This window comes from Gobius niger, assembly GCF_951799975.1.
Source record: "Gobius niger genome assembly, chromosome: 23".
Taxonomy (NCBI): domain Eukaryota; kingdom Metazoa; phylum Chordata; class Actinopteri; order Gobiiformes; family Gobiidae; genus Gobius; species Gobius niger.
The window spans coordinates 6,559,405-6,578,839 of NC_136874.1; the positions used below are offsets into that span (position 1 = coordinate 6,559,405).

The window sequence follows — 19,435 nt, forward strand, 5'->3', positions numbered from 1 at the left end:
CTCAAAACAAAACAGACAATAGCGAATATTCAAAAAAATAGAGGGGGTGTTTGTTAAAATATAAAACTTTAGATGTAGCGTTTTTTCTACTACACTTGCATGGAAGTGGTTTAGCAAATGAATATTTTCTTTGTTGTTATGTATACGTCTTATGTGTCAAATACAGTGTGACAGATGGTAGAGCGGGTCGTCTCATCATGGGAAGGTCAGAGGTTTGAATCCCAGTTCTTAAGCAAGACACTTCACCCTCTTTGCCTCCAGTATCTACCATTGTATGAATGAAAGTGTGAATGGGTGACTGGTTCCTTTCCTGTAAAGCGCTTTGGGCCTAATGAAGGTAGAAAAGTGCTATAAGATACAGACGGCATCTCGTCATAGAAGGGGGCGTGGCTTCGCCGAGGGGGAAGTAGAATCTTTAGAGAAACACAATTTTTCACTCTTTTTTGCCATTTTCTGGTGGAATAACAACTTATTTATCACATAAATAAAGTCAAGTGTAAATCTGGCCCATGTGGATATTTTGTTACAACAGATTGTTCAGTAGAAGTGAAAAAACGGCAGTTGTAGCAAGCGCTAGCTAACCGTTAGCACTAGCCCGATGCTAACATGTAGCATCAAGTTAGCATTCTCCGTTATTCATGTATGTATGGGCTGTTGAACCACTTTGCTCCTCCCCATGTCTTTGTATCTTTATTTAGTAGAAAACTATATTCATAATTCAGCATTTGTTACAGTAGTTTTTGAATAATTAGAGAAAATGTACATTTTTTCAAAATTGTTTTCCCCCTTAACTGTTTCCCTTTGAAAGCTCCTTCAGGGCAGCGTATGGAGGAGTGAGGGGAGCGTAGGGGGTTAGTGCAGAGCAGGGTTCACTACGGATACCTACAGAGGAAAAAAAAAAAGACTGGGTAATGTTTCTGGGTATATACAATAAAATGCAAGGATTAATTTAACTGTTTTTATTGATGAAAAATATATAATTTGTTATATTTAGTTCTAGACAAACACATCCTTGAGAAAAAAAACAATCAAAATATTGTCGGTGCAACTATACGAGATGTTACAGAACGTCAGTCCAAGAGTGCGTCGGCCGCTCGGAGCTCCTGCGTGTCAATCATCGCCAGCTCATCGTCGTGGACCCAGCCCTCCTCCTCAGGGGCTGCCCCAGGAACCGATGTCCCGGTGGCCGAGGAACCAGGGGCCGACGGGGGAGTCACGGAGGAGCGCCGCGGGGGGAGAAAGGTCTTCTTCACACCGGGCGAGGCAACGCTGCTCAGGTGGGACAGGGGCGGAGGCGGGGGAAACTGGCAGATGTAGTCCAAGGCTCTTCTCCTCTTTGCGCTCCTGGGATCTTTCTTGTTGAGAGGGTTTGTGGGGCCCGGGGTCTGGACTGTGGGGGTAAAAGCGGACGCCTGCCTTTTCCCAACCTGTGGCAACATTTACTTTTAATACACTAAAGGAGAAGGTTAATATAAAAAGCACATTTGTATGATCCTTACACTTGTTCTCGGGTCGTGTCCCGTCTTTGTGGACTGTGGAGTTCTGGGATTCACAGCTGGAAAACTCAGGCCGTCAGAGCTCAAGACTTCAAACAGCCTCTCCTCAGCTCTGGCGAAGAACTCCTCCTGGTCCTGCAATGATACAAACAGCTTTCACCAAAACCACAAACAGAACAATGATAGAAATCCCTCTTACAGGTTTGTTTTGTCTTACGAATGCATGAATAAACAGCTCTGTCCAAATACCTCCCCAAAGGCTTTATACATTTCTACTGAAAATGATGAGTTAAATTTGATTAGTGTCTTACTTCTGACATAATTTACACATTTAGACAGATAATATATTTGTGATGAGTTCAGATCAATAGAACAATCTCTTTCTTCTTTATTATTTCATACCTAAATGTTTGCAAAGTCTGGTGTTCATTCTAGTGACCTGTCAGAGTTGCAGTTCGATACAAACCCCACTAGGTGTAATCAACTAAGTAATTGATTTTGACATGTGGTGAGGTCCTCCAGTCCCACTTTCAGGTACTCACAGCCAGAGGTGGGTAAAGTAGCCAAAATATTTACTTAAGTAAGAGCAAAAAAGTATTAAAAAAAATGAAATTAGTAAATATTTTGAAAGAAATCCCACAAAAAACAACAAAAAGAAATCATTATGTAGAATGAAACAAAATATTTTTCAAGATCTGTCTCTTAACCAAATGCGTTTGGCTTTACCCACATCTAAAAGCTTATTGAAAAAAAAGGGTAAGAAAAACCTTGCCGAGTAAATCCATTGTTAAACCAGGATTGTAAAGTCTTGCTGCTTGTGTTATAACAGCGAGCACCAAATGTTTTTCTAAGTAGAGAGTTGTGGCTTCATACCTGGATGGCCTGTTGCAGCTGGCCCAGAGCCTGCCTGAGGTGACCCTCTCGCGGGTGTGTGGACAGCGCGCTCATGTCCCCCGCGTACAGCACCGGAGTGGGCCCGGCGCTCCCCGCTCGCACCTGCAGGTTACTCAGGCACACCAGCCTCCGGGGCTCCAGCAGCTCCTCCCAGCCACAGCGGGCCAAGCTGACCAGACTGTGCACCTTCACCAAGGCCAGGCAGCCGTCCGCCAGGTAGAAGGCCGGGGACGGGCCTGGGGGAAAGAACATCCCAGTTAATGAAGGAGAATCCTACAGTACTAATACTCGGGGTGAGTTCTCTTGCCGTGCTGATCGATGACGCTGATGACGCATCCCGTGAGGTCCACCTCCCCACACAGCGACGCAAATCCTGGTCTTTGAAGCTCTGCAAAAGTGACTGACACTCTGGGCTGGAAACGAGTCTGGAGCCATTCTGCTGAAGCCTGAACAACAAATATGGTAAAAAATAAGATACAGCATTTTCCACCCTTTTTTTCATATGTGTGGCTGGCTGGGGAGGCGACATATGCTCAGGTGCGACTTATAAATCAGAATATATAGTTTCACATGTTTCATTTTCACACTGACAGCTGCTAGAGGGCGCTCTACGCTTGTGTATCAGTATCTGCTACTTCTATACAGTTGAAGATTTTAAAAAACGGTACTCGAGCAGCAGAAAAAACAAGTTTGGTGTGAGAGAAGCTTGTAAGGGACTGGTGAAAAGTGGAGGTTACTGTTAGAGGATAACATTAAATCGTTATTTATCACACTGGGTCTGGCTGACCTCAGACTCTCAGCCACTGAATGTTGCTTGTGTATCAGTCTGACGCTGTGAGAGGGGATTTATCCCTTTTCTGTGGAAGCATAGACAGACTTGAATGGTAGGACTTGCGCAATGTCTCGAGTTCATGTCTCCATGTCCTGCACCGATAAATAAACTTCTCCTGCATAAGACATCCAGACTGCTGCCTGTTTTTCATCTACCCTCTCGAACACCATTGTTATTTCTCTAACAGTTACTCTTACTGCAATGAAGAAAACAAAAAAAGCTAAAAGCTAGATGGCCACAGCTAGAAGAACGATTTCACAAATGGGTGCTTGAACAACGTACTGCCAGGAGAGGCCTCCGTACCCGGGTAGATGCCAAGGCTGGCGTGACTTATGCTCCAGAAATACGGTTCATGCCTTTGCCTTTGCTATTTTTTTATTTGTCCTTTATTTATCCAGGATAAAACTCTTGAGATTAAAAATCTCTTTTTCAAGAGTGTCCTGGCCAAGATGCAGGGGAACAGGTTTACATACAAGTTACAATTTTACACACATAATCACAAATAAATATTGCATAATTTAAAGTTTAAATCAAGATAATACACTCAGATAAAACAGCTACATGTAAAAGACTAGTGATTTAAAAGTATGAAGTGATACAAGTTCTTTTAAGTGAAACTCCTTCTGTAGCTCATTCCAAGAGTGCGGAGATGTTTGTGGTTATGAGAGTGATATACATGTATGTGGACACCTGTAGGTTTCTGAAGTGAGTCTTCCTTGTGGAGCTGAGCTGAACAGTTGCCCGGCCGGTCTGTGTCCTGCCCTCAGACGCCGCCAGGTTGGACGCCTCGTATCGACCGCCCTCCTTCAGCGCAGCCTGGACGTCTGAGGAGGGGTTCCAAATGCTCAGCTGGTACCCTGAAAACCAAGGGGTCAGAGAGTCGGGATGTGAACACGGGCAAGAGACTAGAGACAGTGCACACCATCAATTTAACACTAAGTTGAACCATGTAGAAAAATGAGGTGCAACATTTAAAGAGTCCCAGATGTTACTCTTTGAATGACGTACCCGCGCTGCCCGCCTGGTCCCGGCAGTCGCTGATGCACAGCCTCAACACGGTGGCCATGTCTCTCTTGGGACAGCTGCCCTCGCTGGCCTCGGCCTCCTCCACAGCTCGACGGAGGCGCTCCTGGAGCACGGCCTGCCTCTGGTCCAGCAGAGCGCGCCTGTAGGCACCAAGGCTCTGCTGCTGCTCCGGAGTCAGATAGGCCTGTGGTCGACACACAGAGGAAAACACTCACAGGGAACGTTTTGTGGTTCATTTGAGGCGTATTAAGTCTCTCCATTGTAGGATCCCAAACAGCAACCGCCCTGCTCACCTCCACCTCAGACGCCTCGTCCCCCACAGCCTCGAACAGCTCCTCTCCATCCTGACACCGGCTCAGATCCTCGCGCCGCACTGTCCGCCTCCTGCCCTGGGACTTCAGTCTTTCTAAAAAAAAAAATATTTGTCAGAGTTACTAAATATTATTTCCTATATCTCCTCATCAGATTCTGTACCTTTCTCCTCATTCTCGAACTCCGCCTTAATCTTGGCATAAACGGCCTCCATGGTTTTTTGTTTGAGGCTGTTGTAGCGCCTGGCTTCCTTCTCTTCGGCTCGCTCTGACCGGAACACCACCCCTCCGTCCGGCTTTCTCTCCATCCACTGGAAAACAAGGACGTACAGTATGTTAGGTTCACAGAGGAGCGTCTACAGAAGCCTTGTTTCAGAGTAGAACAGGTCAGAGGTTTAACCTCTTAAACCCCACCTGAAGAGGGCACGTTTTCTCAAGTTTACCCAAATGTAAAAGCTGCTTGAAAAGAAGTGCCAAAGTAGTGAAAAAAAAGCGTACTGACCTGTACGGGATAGACCCTCAGGATGACCATGTCCACGCAGCACACGGCCCCTCCAGCGCTGAAGATGGAGGACAGAGGGAGCACAAAGGGTCGGGGGTCCTTGTAGAATCCCAGTTTAGCGTCCCAGCGCACACGCCTGGTGCTGTTGGCAAAGATCTAACAAAAAACTATTTGTAATAACCATTTGCACATCGGGTTGGGACACTTAGACTTGTGTGAGTGGTTCACCTTGAGCAGAAGGTTCTCCGGTGCCTCCAGAGGGGCGCAGGCCTCCTGAGAGCCCGCCAGCTGAGCCCCGTGGGTCATCAGCTTCACTCCCTCCGAGATGGCGCCTCTGTGCAGCAGGGCAGTCAGCGGCTCGTCCAGCTGGGCTTTGATGGCGTACCAGCTGTCAGTGAGCCACACCACGGCCCCGGGCGGCTCTGGCTTCACCCGAGCGTCCTGGGGCGTCCCGGCGGAGACGACCCCACACACGCACAGCACCAGGGTCTTAGCCGAGGTGTCGTCTCTCTCCATGATCTTCCTCAGACAGGGGCGGCGGCTGTGGTCCACTTCCACATCGTATCTGACGGGAGAATGAAGAAATCACAGCTCATTTCCTGGACCGTCAGAGATCATGGATAAAAGAGATGCACTTTTTAAACTATTGGCTGTTATAGGTCGAGCTCGGCGAAGGGAATACCTGTATTTGAGCTGCAGAAGCACCTGCTCCGGCGTGAGGCAAACGCTGGCCATAGGAGCAGGAAAGGACCGCTCCATGGAGGCCAACTTCCACACCACCCACCTGTAATGGTTGGACACCCAGCTCTGGCTGAGCAGTTTGGGATCAACACCCGGAGTGTCGCATAAGGCCCTGCAGAAAGGAAAGGCTATGAGTGGAAAATGTGTTCTCTCGTGCTAGATTTTCATTTGAGTGGAACGATAAGAGAAGAAAATTGCAACATTTGATAACTGTTCAGAATATTACGATGTTTTACCAAACCATTTCAACACAGGAAGTTCAAATGATACTAAACTAGTCCTCATGCATTTTTGTTTAAAGACATGTTGGCATAAAATGTGTAAATCTAAGTTAGACCTCAGAAATGTTTTGCCTTACCCTGTGTTAATTTCGTCGACTAAAATATTTAGTCTTAATTTTAGTCAAAGTGATATTTTTGCCGACTAAAATAGGACTAAAACTAAATTAAAACTTTCTCATGAGACTAAAACTGTGACTAAAATGTCCAGATATTTTAGTCGACTAAAATAAGACTAAATAAAAATGAAAAGGAGAGACTAAAATCATCCAAACTTCTATTGACCGTCTGAAAGAGCCTCAGATCATGTAAATTCACTGCCAAAGGATCAGCTCTTATTCATGTGGAAGGAGCTCCATGAAGTCGAGGACCACGATTAAATATGATTATAATGAGTATTATAAATATAAGTCGACTAAATTAGTCTTCATTTTACTCGACTAAATTGACATGCAATTTTAGTCGAGTAAAACTAGACTAAAATTGAAAAGTTTTTTTTGACTAAATCTTGACTAAAATTAAATAACATTTTACTCAAAAGACTAAGACTAAAACTAAAATAAAACATGTTGTCAAAATTAACACTGGCCTTACCTGTAAAACTCCTCTCTCCCCGCGGTCCCGTCGCTCCTGGGAACGAGCCACCCTCCGTCCGCCAGCTGCACTCCTCCCGCTTCTAAAAAGGACTCCCGTTTGTGGAACTGGAGTAGATTGAAGCAGAACTCCTCGGCCGTTTCGCTGGTGATCTGGCACACGGCCTGGTGGACTCCGTGAGTGTACAGCTACGACAGGATAAAGACGAAAACTGATCATGCCCATTGATCCATTCACACGCCCTAAATGTCTGGACGTCCTGTACCTGCTTCTGGCTGTACTTTCGCGGGGTCTGTCCATCGACGACAGCCCTGAAGGAGCGCCTCTTCTGCGATGATTTGGAGAGAAACAAACTTCCTGGGATGGGTCTGATGGTCTGACGGCCCTTCTTCCTGATCCTCATGTCCTGCAGATCCCGAGCCAGATCCAGGTTCTCCAAGTTCAAAAGACGTTCTGAAAACACACAGGATTAAGGAGGGAAGACCGAACATAATGTTTTTAATGGAGCAACTATCTGGGTCACTTCTTTTCTAGTTCTTCTGGAGTGAAATCATCTCGTAAGGCTGCTCTCACTGAATTTACCTTGTTGTTGTGTCTCGTCTGCCTCCATCGCTTCTTCTTCTTGCTCCGTGTCATCATGAGCTTCCTCTGTCTCACGAGTCGCATCTGATCTTTCATTCATCCGATCTGGGACAGTGTCTGGGCTTTGGCTCTTTCTAGTGGGCGGTGTAAATGTGCCAGATTTGGGAAACTCCTTGCCAAAATCTCCGTCTTCGTGCTGCGTTTTGACGGCGCTTCCTTCAGATTTGAGTTTTTTGAAAGGTGGAACAAACGTGCAGGGTTTTTCCTTGCCCTTCCGTGCACCGACGTCGGCTTCGGGAGCTTTTGCCCTGGTGTTTAGGAACGGAGGAACAAACAGAGACGTTTTCAAGTCGGCTTGTCCGCTCTTGACGGGCGTAGAAGACACTGCAGCAGTCGGCTTTTGTGGATTCGCAATGTCTTTTCCAAACCTGGGCAAGAAAACATCCAAAGCTGGTCAAACTCAACACATGGGAGCTATAAAATGATCAGGATTAATTTGAGATGAACTAACCAGTGTGATTTTGTGACGTTTGGATGCAGAGGCACGTGATACTGGAAAACCCTTCTGTCTTTAGACAAACCTATGAAGAAAACAACCCACAGTTAGAGCCATATCATTATCATAATCCAATCCAGCTTTATCTTTACCAGGGCCTGGACGATACACCGGCCCCTTTACATTCTAAGAAATGTATTGAATTCTTTACAGCAGCACAGAACCTCTGGCCCTCAAGATGATTTTGAGAAACATTATCACATATATCAGAGTATTTTTGACATTATTAGAGTTAAATGGGAGAAAAAAAAGGTAAGAAATACTGTCAATGGCATTTGAAAGAAGTGCACTGGACAAGCAATAATCGTTTTTAAGGAAGAAATGACATAAATCTACTTGAATTAAGAGATTAAATCTAAGGTTTGAGCAGATTTGGTCTGGTCTTAGACGAGATAAAACCTCTAGTAGTCGTTATTCTCTTATTTTAGATCATTTTGTGTCATTATTGTGTCATGAAAAAACAATTATTTGCCTGATTTCAAGTGGGTTTTATTCTTGTTCCATTGGCGCTATAGCATTTGTATCTTGGATTAGTTCAAACCAACTCAAAATTGAACTTTTATCATTTATCTCATTTAAGATGGTCATTTTTCCAGTGTTGTGCTTTATTTTGGGCTAATAATCAGCGGCTTTGGCCCTTGGTCTATTTACAATAAAGAAAATCGTCCCTCTGCCAAGAAAACCTGCCTACCCCTGCTTTACAGAATGATTTCCAAAGGTTCTTCCTCGTTTAACAGCAGCAATATCACCAGATCATGACACTCATTGGCTTGCCTTTCATCTGGGATCTCTCATTTTTGTGTAAACCTAGAAACATATAGGGCATGCTAAAGCAATGTCTGTATTTACCGCTGACACAACTCTTCACGGGATAAAGGACGGATTCTTTTCGCCGATCAAGAGCTTCGTCGAAGACTTCGGGTGAGTTTGTTCCGAGTCCAGGCACATCTTTAAACACAACAAATAATCATCACCGAGGCCTTTACTTGCAATAACGTTCTGTCGTCAAATACATACCAGTCTCCTCCTCCAGGCGCCTCTTCCCTGTGTGGGATCCTGCTGTTGTTGGTGTTTGGATTTGCTCCAAACTGGATGTCAGACTTTGGGCGGCTCGAACCTCGTCCTCCAACAAGGCCCTGGTGCAGTCCAGAGCCTCCTGAGCGAGGAACTTCTGCTGCGTGGTGGTGCAGCCGCTGAGGTCGGGCACGTCAAGGTTCACCATTGAACAGTGTTGCCGGTTTCTCCTGTCAATGCTTGTACGCTGGTTATACTCTGAAAACTGCACCGCTTCCCTTTGAATAGTTAGTGAGACTGAAGGAACTTTCATCACGTTCGTCTCATCATGTGGATGGACATTCGAGATTAAATTACTTGAGGTGTTGCATTTGCTACTAACACATTTGGGTTGAATTGTAATATTGGGTTGTAATATTGTTGCATTATTTTCCCTTGGCATGAGTTCAGTAGTGCAAGTCTTGGCCTCACTATCCAGATCGATTTTCTCAGTGAGAAAGTTCATGGCTTTGTTCAGAGCTTCTTCTGAGACTGTCACCTTGTTGCCGCTGGCCGTAGTGAAGCCACCTGCACTGGAAACCCCTGAAGACGTGTCATTCAAATTAGAAATTGAGTGACCAAGAGGTAAACTCCAGCCATCTTTGTTTTTCTTTGACACTTGAACATGTGCATCACTGTCCTGGTCAACCTTTTCAGTAAGAAGGTTCATTGCTTTGTTTAGAGCTTCTTCCGAGACTGTTACTTTCTTGCCACTGGCTGTAGAGAAACCACTTCTACTGTTTTTTGCACAGGAAATGTTTAAGGAGGGTTTATTCAGAATAGTAATTGAATGTCCAGCAGGTAAACTCAAGCCATCTTTGTTTTCCTTTGACACTTGAACATGTGCATCACTGTCCTGGTCAACGTTTTCAGTAAGAAAGTTCATTGCTTTGTTTAGAGCTTCTTCTGAGACTGTTACTTTCTTTCCACTTGCCGTTTTAAACCCACTTCCACTTGGTTTTGCACAGGAAAAGTTTGAAGGCATGTTATCCGAATTAGTAACTGAATGTCCAAGACGTGAACTCAAGTCTTTCTTCTTCCAATGAGCATTTGCATCACCGTCCTGGTCAACGTTTTCAGTAAAAAGGTTCATTGCTTTATTCAGAGCTTCTTCAGAGACCGTGACTTTCTTGCCACTGGCTGTAGAGAACCCACTTCTACTGTTTGTTGCACAGGAAATGTTTGATGTGGTTTTATTCATAATAGTAATTGACTGTCCAGGAGGTAAACTCAAGCCATCTTTGTCTTCCTTTGACACTTGAACATGTGCATCACTGTCCTGGTCAACCTTCTCAGTAAGAAGGTTCATTGCTTTGTTTAGAGCTTCCTCTGAGACAGAAACTTTCTTTCCACTTGCCGTTGTGAACCCACTTCTGTTATTTATATGGGGATTGTTTGGATCTGTTGAATCTGGTGCACCATCCACATTAGTAAATGAAGCTCCAAGAAGTAAACTAGAGTCTTTCTTTTTCTTAAGAACATTTGAATCACTGTCCTGTTCGACCTTTTCAGTCAGAAAGTCCATTGCTTTGGTCAGAGCTTCTTCAGAGACTGTCACTTTCTTGCCACTGGCTGTACTGAACCCACTTCCAGTGGTTTTTATACAGGAATTGTTTGAAGCCTGTGTATCATCAATATTAACAATTGAATGTCCAGGAGGTAAACTCGAGCCATATGTGTTTTTCTTTTTCAGATTTGCATCTCTGTCCTGGTCATTTTTTTCTGTCAGAAAGTTCATTGCTTTGTTCAGAGCTTCCTCAGACACTGCTACCTTCTTCCCGCTGGCCGTAGTGAACCCACTTCCACCGACTTTCACACAGGAAATGTTTAAAGCTGGTGTATCATCTATATTAGTGACAGAGTGTCCAAGAGGTAAACTCAAGTCTTTCATCTTCCTAAGAGGGTTCGAGGGAGTTTCTTGGTCGACTTTCTCAGTCAGAAAGTTCATTGCTTTGTTCAGAGCTTCCTCGGACACTGTCACTTTTTTTCCGCTGGCCGTAGTGAACCCACTTCCACCGGCTTTTGGACAGGAATAAGACGCATTATCCATATTACTGATCGGACGACCGGGCGGTAAGATGGAGCCATCTTTGTTCTCCTTCTTCACATAAACATTTGTAGAACAGTGCTGGTCATTTTTTTCAGTCAGAAAGTTCATTGCTTTGTTCAGAGCTTCTTCCGAGACTGTTACTTTCTTTCCGCTGGCCGTCGTCAACCCACTTCTACCGGTTTTCACACAGGAATTGTTTGAAGCCGGTGCATCATCTGCTTTAATGATTGAACATCCAGGAGGTAAACTCGAGCGACCTTTGTTTTTCTTTGACACTTGAACATGTGCATCACTGTCAACCTTTTCAGTCAGAAAGTCCATCGCTTTGTTCAGAGCTTCCTCCGAGACTGTTACTTTCTTGCCACTGGCTGTAGAGAACCCACTTCTCCCGGCTTTTGCACAGGAAATGTTTGAAGACGTGTTATCCATGTTAGTGATCGAATGACCTAGAGTTAAACCTGTGCCATCTTTGTTCTCCATCACATGAACATTTGCATCACTGTCCTGGTCATTTTTTTCAGTCAGAAAGTTAACTGCTTGGTTTAGAGCCTTCTCTGAGACTGTCAGCTTTTTCCCGCTGGCCGTAGAGAACCCACTTGTTGGTGCGTTATGCAGATTTGTCACTGAATGTCCAAGATGCAAGTTGGAATCATATTTGTTGCTTGTTTTCAGATGTACGTTTGCCTCTGCTGTTGTGGAACTCATTTCTACACTCGAGCCGTGCCTGGTCTGTGCACGAGCCGGGGCTTCTACCATGGAGCTGTTTTTATCAATCCTAGTGTTAGCACGACATGAGGCTTTAGCTTGAACGGATTTATGGATTTGTGGTTCATTGGTGGGAAGAGTTTTGCTCAGAGCCATGTTCTGTAATCCATGTCTTGTTTCCATCTCTTCAGTTAACATCCTCTTTGCCACATCGAGTGCTTCTTCTGAGATCGCCACCTTTTTACCACTGGCGAGAGTAAAGCCAATACCAACGGGACAAGAATCTGGGTTTTGAAGCCCAGATTGACGTTCAGTTGTGAGTTCAGAAAGGTGCAAGCCTGACACTTTTGAGAGGGCTTTTATCTTTCCTGTTGTCTGAGCCGCATAATTGTCTACGCTCTCTGTTAATGTGGCCGCCTTGGACATTTTCGAAGACTCTTTAACTTCTGATGCAGAGTCGATGTCATCAAACATCATCTTTGCTTTCAGGAGGGCCTCTGCTGAGATCCCCGGCACTTTACCCTTGGCTGAGAGGAATCCACTGGTCCTGGGAGTCGAGTCTTTAACCCTCACACAGGGATCCGGAAGCTTCAATGATGCATTATCCTCTCTGGGTTTAATCTCACGCCGAGAGTCTTCAGAGTCATGTTCTGATGCCTCACCTCCTGCTGTGCTTTCAAAGGTTGAGGTTGCATTTAGAAGAGTGGGATGCAACTCATTTCCCTTTATCAAGCCATCGTCAAAGTCATTCCAGAGGTGCTTTACTTTCTCAAAATCTTTCTTGGATACCTGGACCCGTTTGCCGCCGGCTGTTGTGAAACCAGAAGGTAAAGTCTCACTCTTATTGCCAGTTTCTTCAACTGTTTCAAGAGAGTTTGAATTGGGTTTATCATAGTGAGGTGTGATGTTTTTCTCACCTTCGCAGTCGGGCGGTAACAGCTTTGGTCGTTTAACAGATTTCGCTGATACCGGGTGCGTGTCATGAGCTCTCTTAAATCCACGGCGAGGTGTGGAAAGCTTGGTATTTTCATTTGCTTTTACACAATCAATAACACTGGGTTTCTTAAAAGTTGCTGCAATGTGGTTTGAAGAGCAATTTCCCACAATGTCTTCATTATCATTGACTAGTGTATTTTTAAATCCAGATTCATCTTCATCAGGGGCGACGTCGCAATCTTTGAAGAAACTGTGGGATTTTTGCATGTTTTTGGCCGACACGCAAATTCCAATCCCTCTCGCCGTCTTAAATCCTTCCAAACGGTTTCCGGTCTGTTCTCCAAGTCTTCGCGCCTCATCTGAAGCAGACTCAACTTCTCTCTCATCTTTTCCTGTACTCGCATCCTTTGCTGGAGCTGCTTCTGAAGAGTTTTGATCCCCGTGCTCGATCGCCGGCTGCGTGAAGTCAAACTGGCTGCCTGATTGCTGTTCCAGGAGCGCGCAGAGTTCTTTCACATCTGCTCTTTGAGAAACCGTGAGGTGGACGTCATCGTTTGTAGCGCCGGATCTCGAGTGTCTGATGTTTTCATTCTCTTCGATATTGCGGAAAAGGTTCTTTGCTGTTTTAAGGCTTACTGGGGATACGAAACTTACATCTGACATGTTATTCTCAACACCTTTTCCACTCTGACAAACTTCTTTTTCCACATCTGTGACTGGAGCGCTTGTGTCCAGCTTGAGAAGCGACTTACTGGTGGATGAAATGAGTGTGGTCTCTGCCACTGAGCAAAAGCCGCTGTCATGACTTTGTTTCACAGCAGATTCAGGGTCTTGGATGATCTCGTCGTGTCGGTAAACGCTCCCTCGCTTTGCCCTCTGTTTAACTCGCTTTAAGGCTGACAGACAAGCCGCTGGAGAAAAGCTGTGGGGAAAACGTGCAGGTTCTGTGATGGGAACTTGAGATCCTTGTAGGGTTTTATCCGTGACGTTGTCCACACTGAGTCCCTGGTCTTGTTCCGAAGCTGGGATTGTCTTGGATTCAGCTTCAAGACCACCGACTGGAGATGAATTGTCCTTTTCGTGCTCTGTTTCTTTCAGTCCTGAGTCTTTCTTTCCTGTAGTGACCCCAGAGTCTGTCGGTATTTCAGACAAACTCAAAGGCGACCACTGAGAGAACCCAACGGACTTGTCTTCACCAAGGACTGTAGTGGTTGTCGGCAGTGGTTGTTGGTCATTTGATGGACTTATCAGCCTTCTGGCAACCCTTTCATTCCGTACTTTCCTCAAAATAGAGCTGCTCATTGTGCAGAAGGTCGCATTATAAGGCTTCACTTCATTGTCCACATATACTTTCTCAGCCGCGCTTTGTACCGACGGTTTATCCTTCGTTGGAGCCTGGAGAGAACCGTCCGACTCTGAATCTGGAAAATGAAAGGCAGAACAAGTTCACCGCATGTTGTGACAGTGAAGATTGACAAAAACATATCAAAAGTACCTGGAACTTGAAGCGCAGTCTGGTCTGGTGACTCTGGAACGATCGCACTTGAATTTGACGGAAAGAGTTCACGCATCAGCTGAAAGATATAACCCATAGTGTTATTTAATGACTCTGAGGTTATTGATTTTTCAGACCCACCTTTTTAATCACCATCACCTCAAACACTAACACTTGAAATACTGATGATATTGTAATAGATACTTTTATTCTAAAATGATGTGATGCATGTTTATTTAATATATATTTAACCTCTTAACCTTGAAAAAGTGTCAAAATAGCAACAAAAGAGTGACGAAAATGTGTGACGAAAACGCAACTAAAAAAGCCACAGAAGAGCAACAGAGAAATGCAGAAACAGTGACGAAAATGCAGCAAAAAAGCCAAAAAAGCAACAGAGAAGTGACAAAAAAGTAAAGAAAAATTGACCAAAATTTGACGAAAACACAGCAACAATGTGAGGAAATAGATCAGTTTAAAACGCGATGAAAAAGTTACAATAAAGGGACAAAAATGAAGCAAAAAAGCCACAGAAGAGCAAGAGAAAAGTGACAAAAAAGTGACAAAAAAGTAGCAAAAAAGCAATGAAAAAGTGGCCAAATAAAGTGATGAAAATGCAAGAAAAAAGCCAAAAAAGAGCAACAGAAAAGTGACAAAAAAGTGATGAAAAATTGACCAAAATGTGACAAAAACACTGGAACAATGTGAGGAAATAGATGTGTTCAGATGTGTTGTGTAGGTCTTTCATATGAGGCTTTACTCTGGCCTACAAGCTGTAACCTTTTAGATTCGGGCAAAGCTGAACTGCACTCAGAGGTTAAAGTAAATGTGTAATACAGAGAAGATAAGAAGATTCTCCTATTGATCCATAAACTGCGAGCTCATCAGTTGGTCTGTTGTTCCATAAGACTCACCACATGAGTGTCTCCAGAGAGGGTCACTGTGCTCGAGCTGCATTTCCTGCCTTGAAAATGACAAACACAGGCTTTACAAACCCGCTCATATTCAATACGTCTAAATGAAATGCTGAAACACGGACTTAGAATGAGAGTCGGCGGCTCGGGCGGCGGCGTGTTTAAAGAACTGGTCCAGGAGATGTCGCCGGCGGTCGCACCGAGTCGTTCAGAAATGTGTTTGGCGAAGCTGGCCTGGAAAGTGGAGGTTAAACTGTAGGACGTGGGTGATCTTTGAGCAGTCGCCGTGAAACAGACTTACGTTAGAGCGATCTGGGCTGCGATGTCGGTCGGCGTCTGCAAAATGGAAAATAATGCAGAGTTTAAAAAAGGAAAAGGATCACAGAAGATGGACACGTTTAAAACCATCACTTGTGCCTCAACTTTAACCTCTGAACCTCCACCTCGGGCTGGGTAGCGTTAAATGACACCAGTCTGGTATCGAAAAAATAAAAGTATTGAAAGCAGGTACTAGAAAGACATATAGAATCTTTATATTCAAATTTTGATGCTGTTGTCCATCAAAAAGAGGAAAAAATTGGGGTAAATTTAGGGGTAAAAAATGTATCATTGTGAAAAAAAATTGGGGGCAAAATTGGAGGAAAACATTTGGCAAAAAAAAACAAAAAAAACAAAAAAAAAACAGGAAAATTTGAGAAAAAAATAAATAACATTTGGGAAAAAAAATTAAATAGTAGAAAATGGGGGGTAAAATAATGGGACAATTTGGGGCACAATTTATGGGGGGGAAAAAAATAAAAAATAAATAAAAAAGATGAACTTTTTTTGAAAAAATGGGGGGAAAAAAGTGTGTAAAGTGTTTTTTCTGCCCTTTTGTAGTTAAAGGAAGTTTCTTGGTTGTTTCACCTCAAGCAAATGATAAAAAATGCAAAAGAAATTAAATGGAAGGAAAAGTATTAAATTAACATTATAAATCTGTTTTATGGTTCAATATGACAAATACTTTAGTATCGTTAAAGTACCGGTATCGAAAAACATTTAACAGTACCCAACCCTACCCCCACCTGAACCGAGCACGTTTTCTCCAGTTCGGCTTTACCCAAATCTAAAAGCTTCTTGAAAAATGGTCTCAAAATGGTCTAAACAAAAAGGATATGAAAACAAGGATGAAAACGCAACAAAAACATGAGGAAAAAGTGACAAATAAACCCAACAAAAGAGCAACAAAAATGTGACCAAAAAAGCGATGAAAATGTGGCAAAAATGTGATGAAAACCCAAAGAAAAGACGATAAAATAATATAATTAAATAAAAATGAGTGACCTTATCGATTTGGGCAAAGCTGAAGGGGAGAAAATGCACTCGGTTCAGAGGTTAAACAAAAAATGGCTACCTCTAGTCTTAGGGGTGTGGAGACCTGAAATCAAGTTGACCGTTTGTGATCTGAAAGAAAAAAAGAAAGATCAGCTGCACAGCGCCACCTACAGACCATTATATTACTTTTCAGCAAAAATGAGTAAAACTGGCTGAGAATGTATTAAAAATATCAGCAAAATGTACAATTAAATGCATTTCTGGACAACTACTTTCATATTTGATAAACTTAATGGAATATTTCCCCTTTGAGCTGACAGAACAGACCCAGAAATTATAGAATGATATGAAAACATTACTCACGGGTCCATCCTTAAAACACACGGGCTCGCTTTGCTCCAGGGCATTTCTATAAAAAAAGAAGTCATTTATTCAAAGGAAAAACTGTCCAGTGCAAACTTAAATCCCGTACCCGGCTCTGCGGAGAAAGACTCGTCTTCCGGCTGCAGCGAGGACTTCCGGTGGTGTTTGAAAAGCTTCGGGGTTGAACACGTCTGGCTGCACGGGCCTTTCCCCTCGACGGGCGCTTTGAAGAGAGCTTCCTGGTTCGCACACAGCTCGTCCTGGTCCGAACCGTGTCCCGCCAACGCCTCTGCCGTCAGGGACTCGAACCAGCTCGGGTCCAGCGGCCCCAGATCTACAATGACATCGTACCTTATAAAGTAAACGAGGCGAAGGCGAGGGAGAGAGTTACAATGGTTACTTACCTCTCCAGATTTGGTCTTTGAAAGTGTCGAACATCCTTTGAGAAGTCAGATCCATCAAGGAGACGATCCCCATGAGTCTGTCCACACACGTCACAGTGTTTGAGCTGCTTTATGGTTAACATCTGTAATTACTGAACCTGTCCACAGAGATAGAGCAAGAAAATCGTGACTAAAACAAACAAAAAAAGACGTTTATTTTTATTTATCGGTTTATTTGGTCGGGACAGTCCGTGTAAATGAACATACATGGGTCTCAGAGAAGAAGAAGAGCACCAGTGTTTTATCAAGTTTGTATTACACTCTCAAGGTCAAAGGTCCAGGAAGCACTGTTTACTTCATCAGCAGGGGCGGATCTAGAGGGGGCCACGGGGCAGCTGCCACCCCTTGTAAAGATCTTGCCACCCATTAACGTCAGCCAGGTTTTATCCTTTGTCATGTATGTTTTATAGACAGGATGGATAAAGATTAGAAAAGACGTCTTGGCGTCTTGTTTTACTGCCACTTGCTCGAACCATTACATGCTTATAAATGTGTAGTAACAGATGCGACAGCGCCCCTAGTGGAGTCACTTAGAATTACACAGTACATCCTTGTCTGGGACTGACAAAATTCTAGTGTCGTCGTCAACCTGGCACTTTATAAATGCATTGATTCGAGGACTAGCTTGTTCAGGGGCAGGACTGGGACTGAAAAACAGCCCTGGACTCTGGTCAGCCTGGCCCAAATTAGTGTAAATGCGACACTTCCACAAATATGTCAACCTCTTACCCCCCGCCTTAACCGAGAGCATTTTCTCCACTTCGACTTTACCCAAATCAAAAGGCTTCTTGACTGGAGTGCAACACTGTAACGCCTCATTTGAAAGCTAAAATCTAGAAAAGTGATGGTAACTTTTTGTCACGTTGTCGCTGCATTTTTGTCATGTTTTTGCTGCTTTTTCATTACTTTTTTGTGGCTTTTTGCCGTGTTTTCGTCACTTTTTTGTCACTTTATCGTTGTGTTTTTCTTTTTCTTTTTTTTTCCCATGTTATTGTTTTTTCATCGCTTTGTTGTCACGTTTTCGTCACATTTTGTTGTGTTTTTGTCACTTTTTTGTTGCTTTTCCAGCACATTTTTGTTTTTGGATGCTTTTCCTTTAAGCTTTTAGATTTGGGTAAAGCTCGGTTTCGCCCGGGGATAAGGGTGAGGTAAAGTGAGAGGCCGGACCGGTGGCCCGAGAGCCAGAGGCCCTTCTGTGCTCTTCCAGAATGGACATGTGGCCAGTCCGCCCCTGAGCTCGTTTGTTTGTTAGCGCTTTATTGACAGGACAAAGAATTATAACAACTTTACAGCTACACTTTCACAAAGGTTTAGATTTTACCTGAGTTAGAAACCCCCAACTTATATGAACAAAACTTGCCTACTCTGCTATAAACATCCAAGCCATCCCATGATTTTTTTTCTAGATCCGCCCCTGTTAACAGCAGATTTGTTCCCTGGTCATAGATAATACTAATTCTCCCCACACAGACCACATTGTACATTAAGTGGACGCGACAGGAGGGTTTGCAGGTTCTCTGGTGACATCTGGTGACAGAGTAAAAAAGCAAGGAAAATGTGATGAAAATGTAATGAAAAAGTGTCAGAAAAAATGATAAAAAGTGACAAAAATGTAAAAAAAAGTGATGAAAAAAATGTCAAAAATGTTACAAAAAAGTGACGAAAAATTGACAAAAATGTGACAAATATTTGAGAAAAAAATGACAAAAAAGTGACAAAAATGTGACGAAAATTTGAGAAAAAAATGACAAAAATGTGACGAAAAAATGACAATAAAGTGACAAAAAATGACGAAAATTTGACGAAAATTTGAGAAAAAGTGACAAAAATGTGACCAAAAAATGACAAAAAAAATGTGACAAAAAAGTGATGAAAAAGTGAAAAAAAAAGACTTAGACTTAAACAGTGTTCAGATCACTATTTGGTGTAATAAGTATATGAATCAGACTGAGTATACTTCACTGTCATAGGCTAGTTCTCAATTGGATGTAATAAAGTACAAGTACTTCAAGTAAATGTATTGGTAAATGTAACTGAGCTCTGTTATGAAAATGACATGACGCAAAGTCCATTTTAAGCAAAGTTTCGAGACAAATGGTTGCGCGAGGTGATATATTGTGAGTGAAGTAACCCGTGGACTGAACCAGAGAGAGTCTTTTTAACTAGGGCGAAGATCAAGACTGAATCTGTTCTAAACAAGAACCAAAACAGTCCTGCACGAGGTCGAAACCAGGACAACATCCGACTTACGCTTCACACGTGACACCGGGAGCAGAGCTTCAGGTGGAGACGACACCCCGATGATGATGATGAAGAGGAATAAAGCTCCTCCATCCTCTTTTCTGGACAT

At 43.5% G+C, this 19,435-nt stretch overlaps 1 protein-coding gene across 1 annotated transcript; it reads right to left on the reverse strand.

Moving 5' to 3' along the window:
• Positions 1 to 1,023: 1,023 nt before the first annotated feature.
• Positions 1,024 to 19,435, reverse strand: brca2 (BRCA2 DNA repair associated; the record flags this gene model as incomplete). The annotated part of the gene is made up of 24 exons (XM_079581662.1): positions 1,024 to 1,427; positions 1,500 to 1,631; positions 2,370 to 2,626; positions 2,674 to 2,836; positions 3,913 to 4,079; positions 4,231 to 4,432; positions 4,542 to 4,654; positions 4,723 to 4,870; positions 5,062 to 5,217; positions 5,290 to 5,626; positions 5,744 to 5,914; positions 6,675 to 6,862; positions 6,940 to 7,127; positions 7,257 to 7,684; positions 7,768 to 7,837; positions 8,662 to 8,760; positions 8,830 to 13,723; positions 13,835 to 13,977; positions 15,064 to 15,199; positions 15,267 to 15,301; positions 16,359 to 16,408; positions 16,643 to 16,688; positions 16,752 to 17,081; positions 19,336 to 19,435. 24 exons carry the CDS (start codon positions 19,433 to 19,435, stop codon positions 1,071 to 1,073), a joined length of 8,910 nt encoding a protein of 2,969 aa, XP_079437788.1. The 3' UTR covers positions 1,024 to 1,070.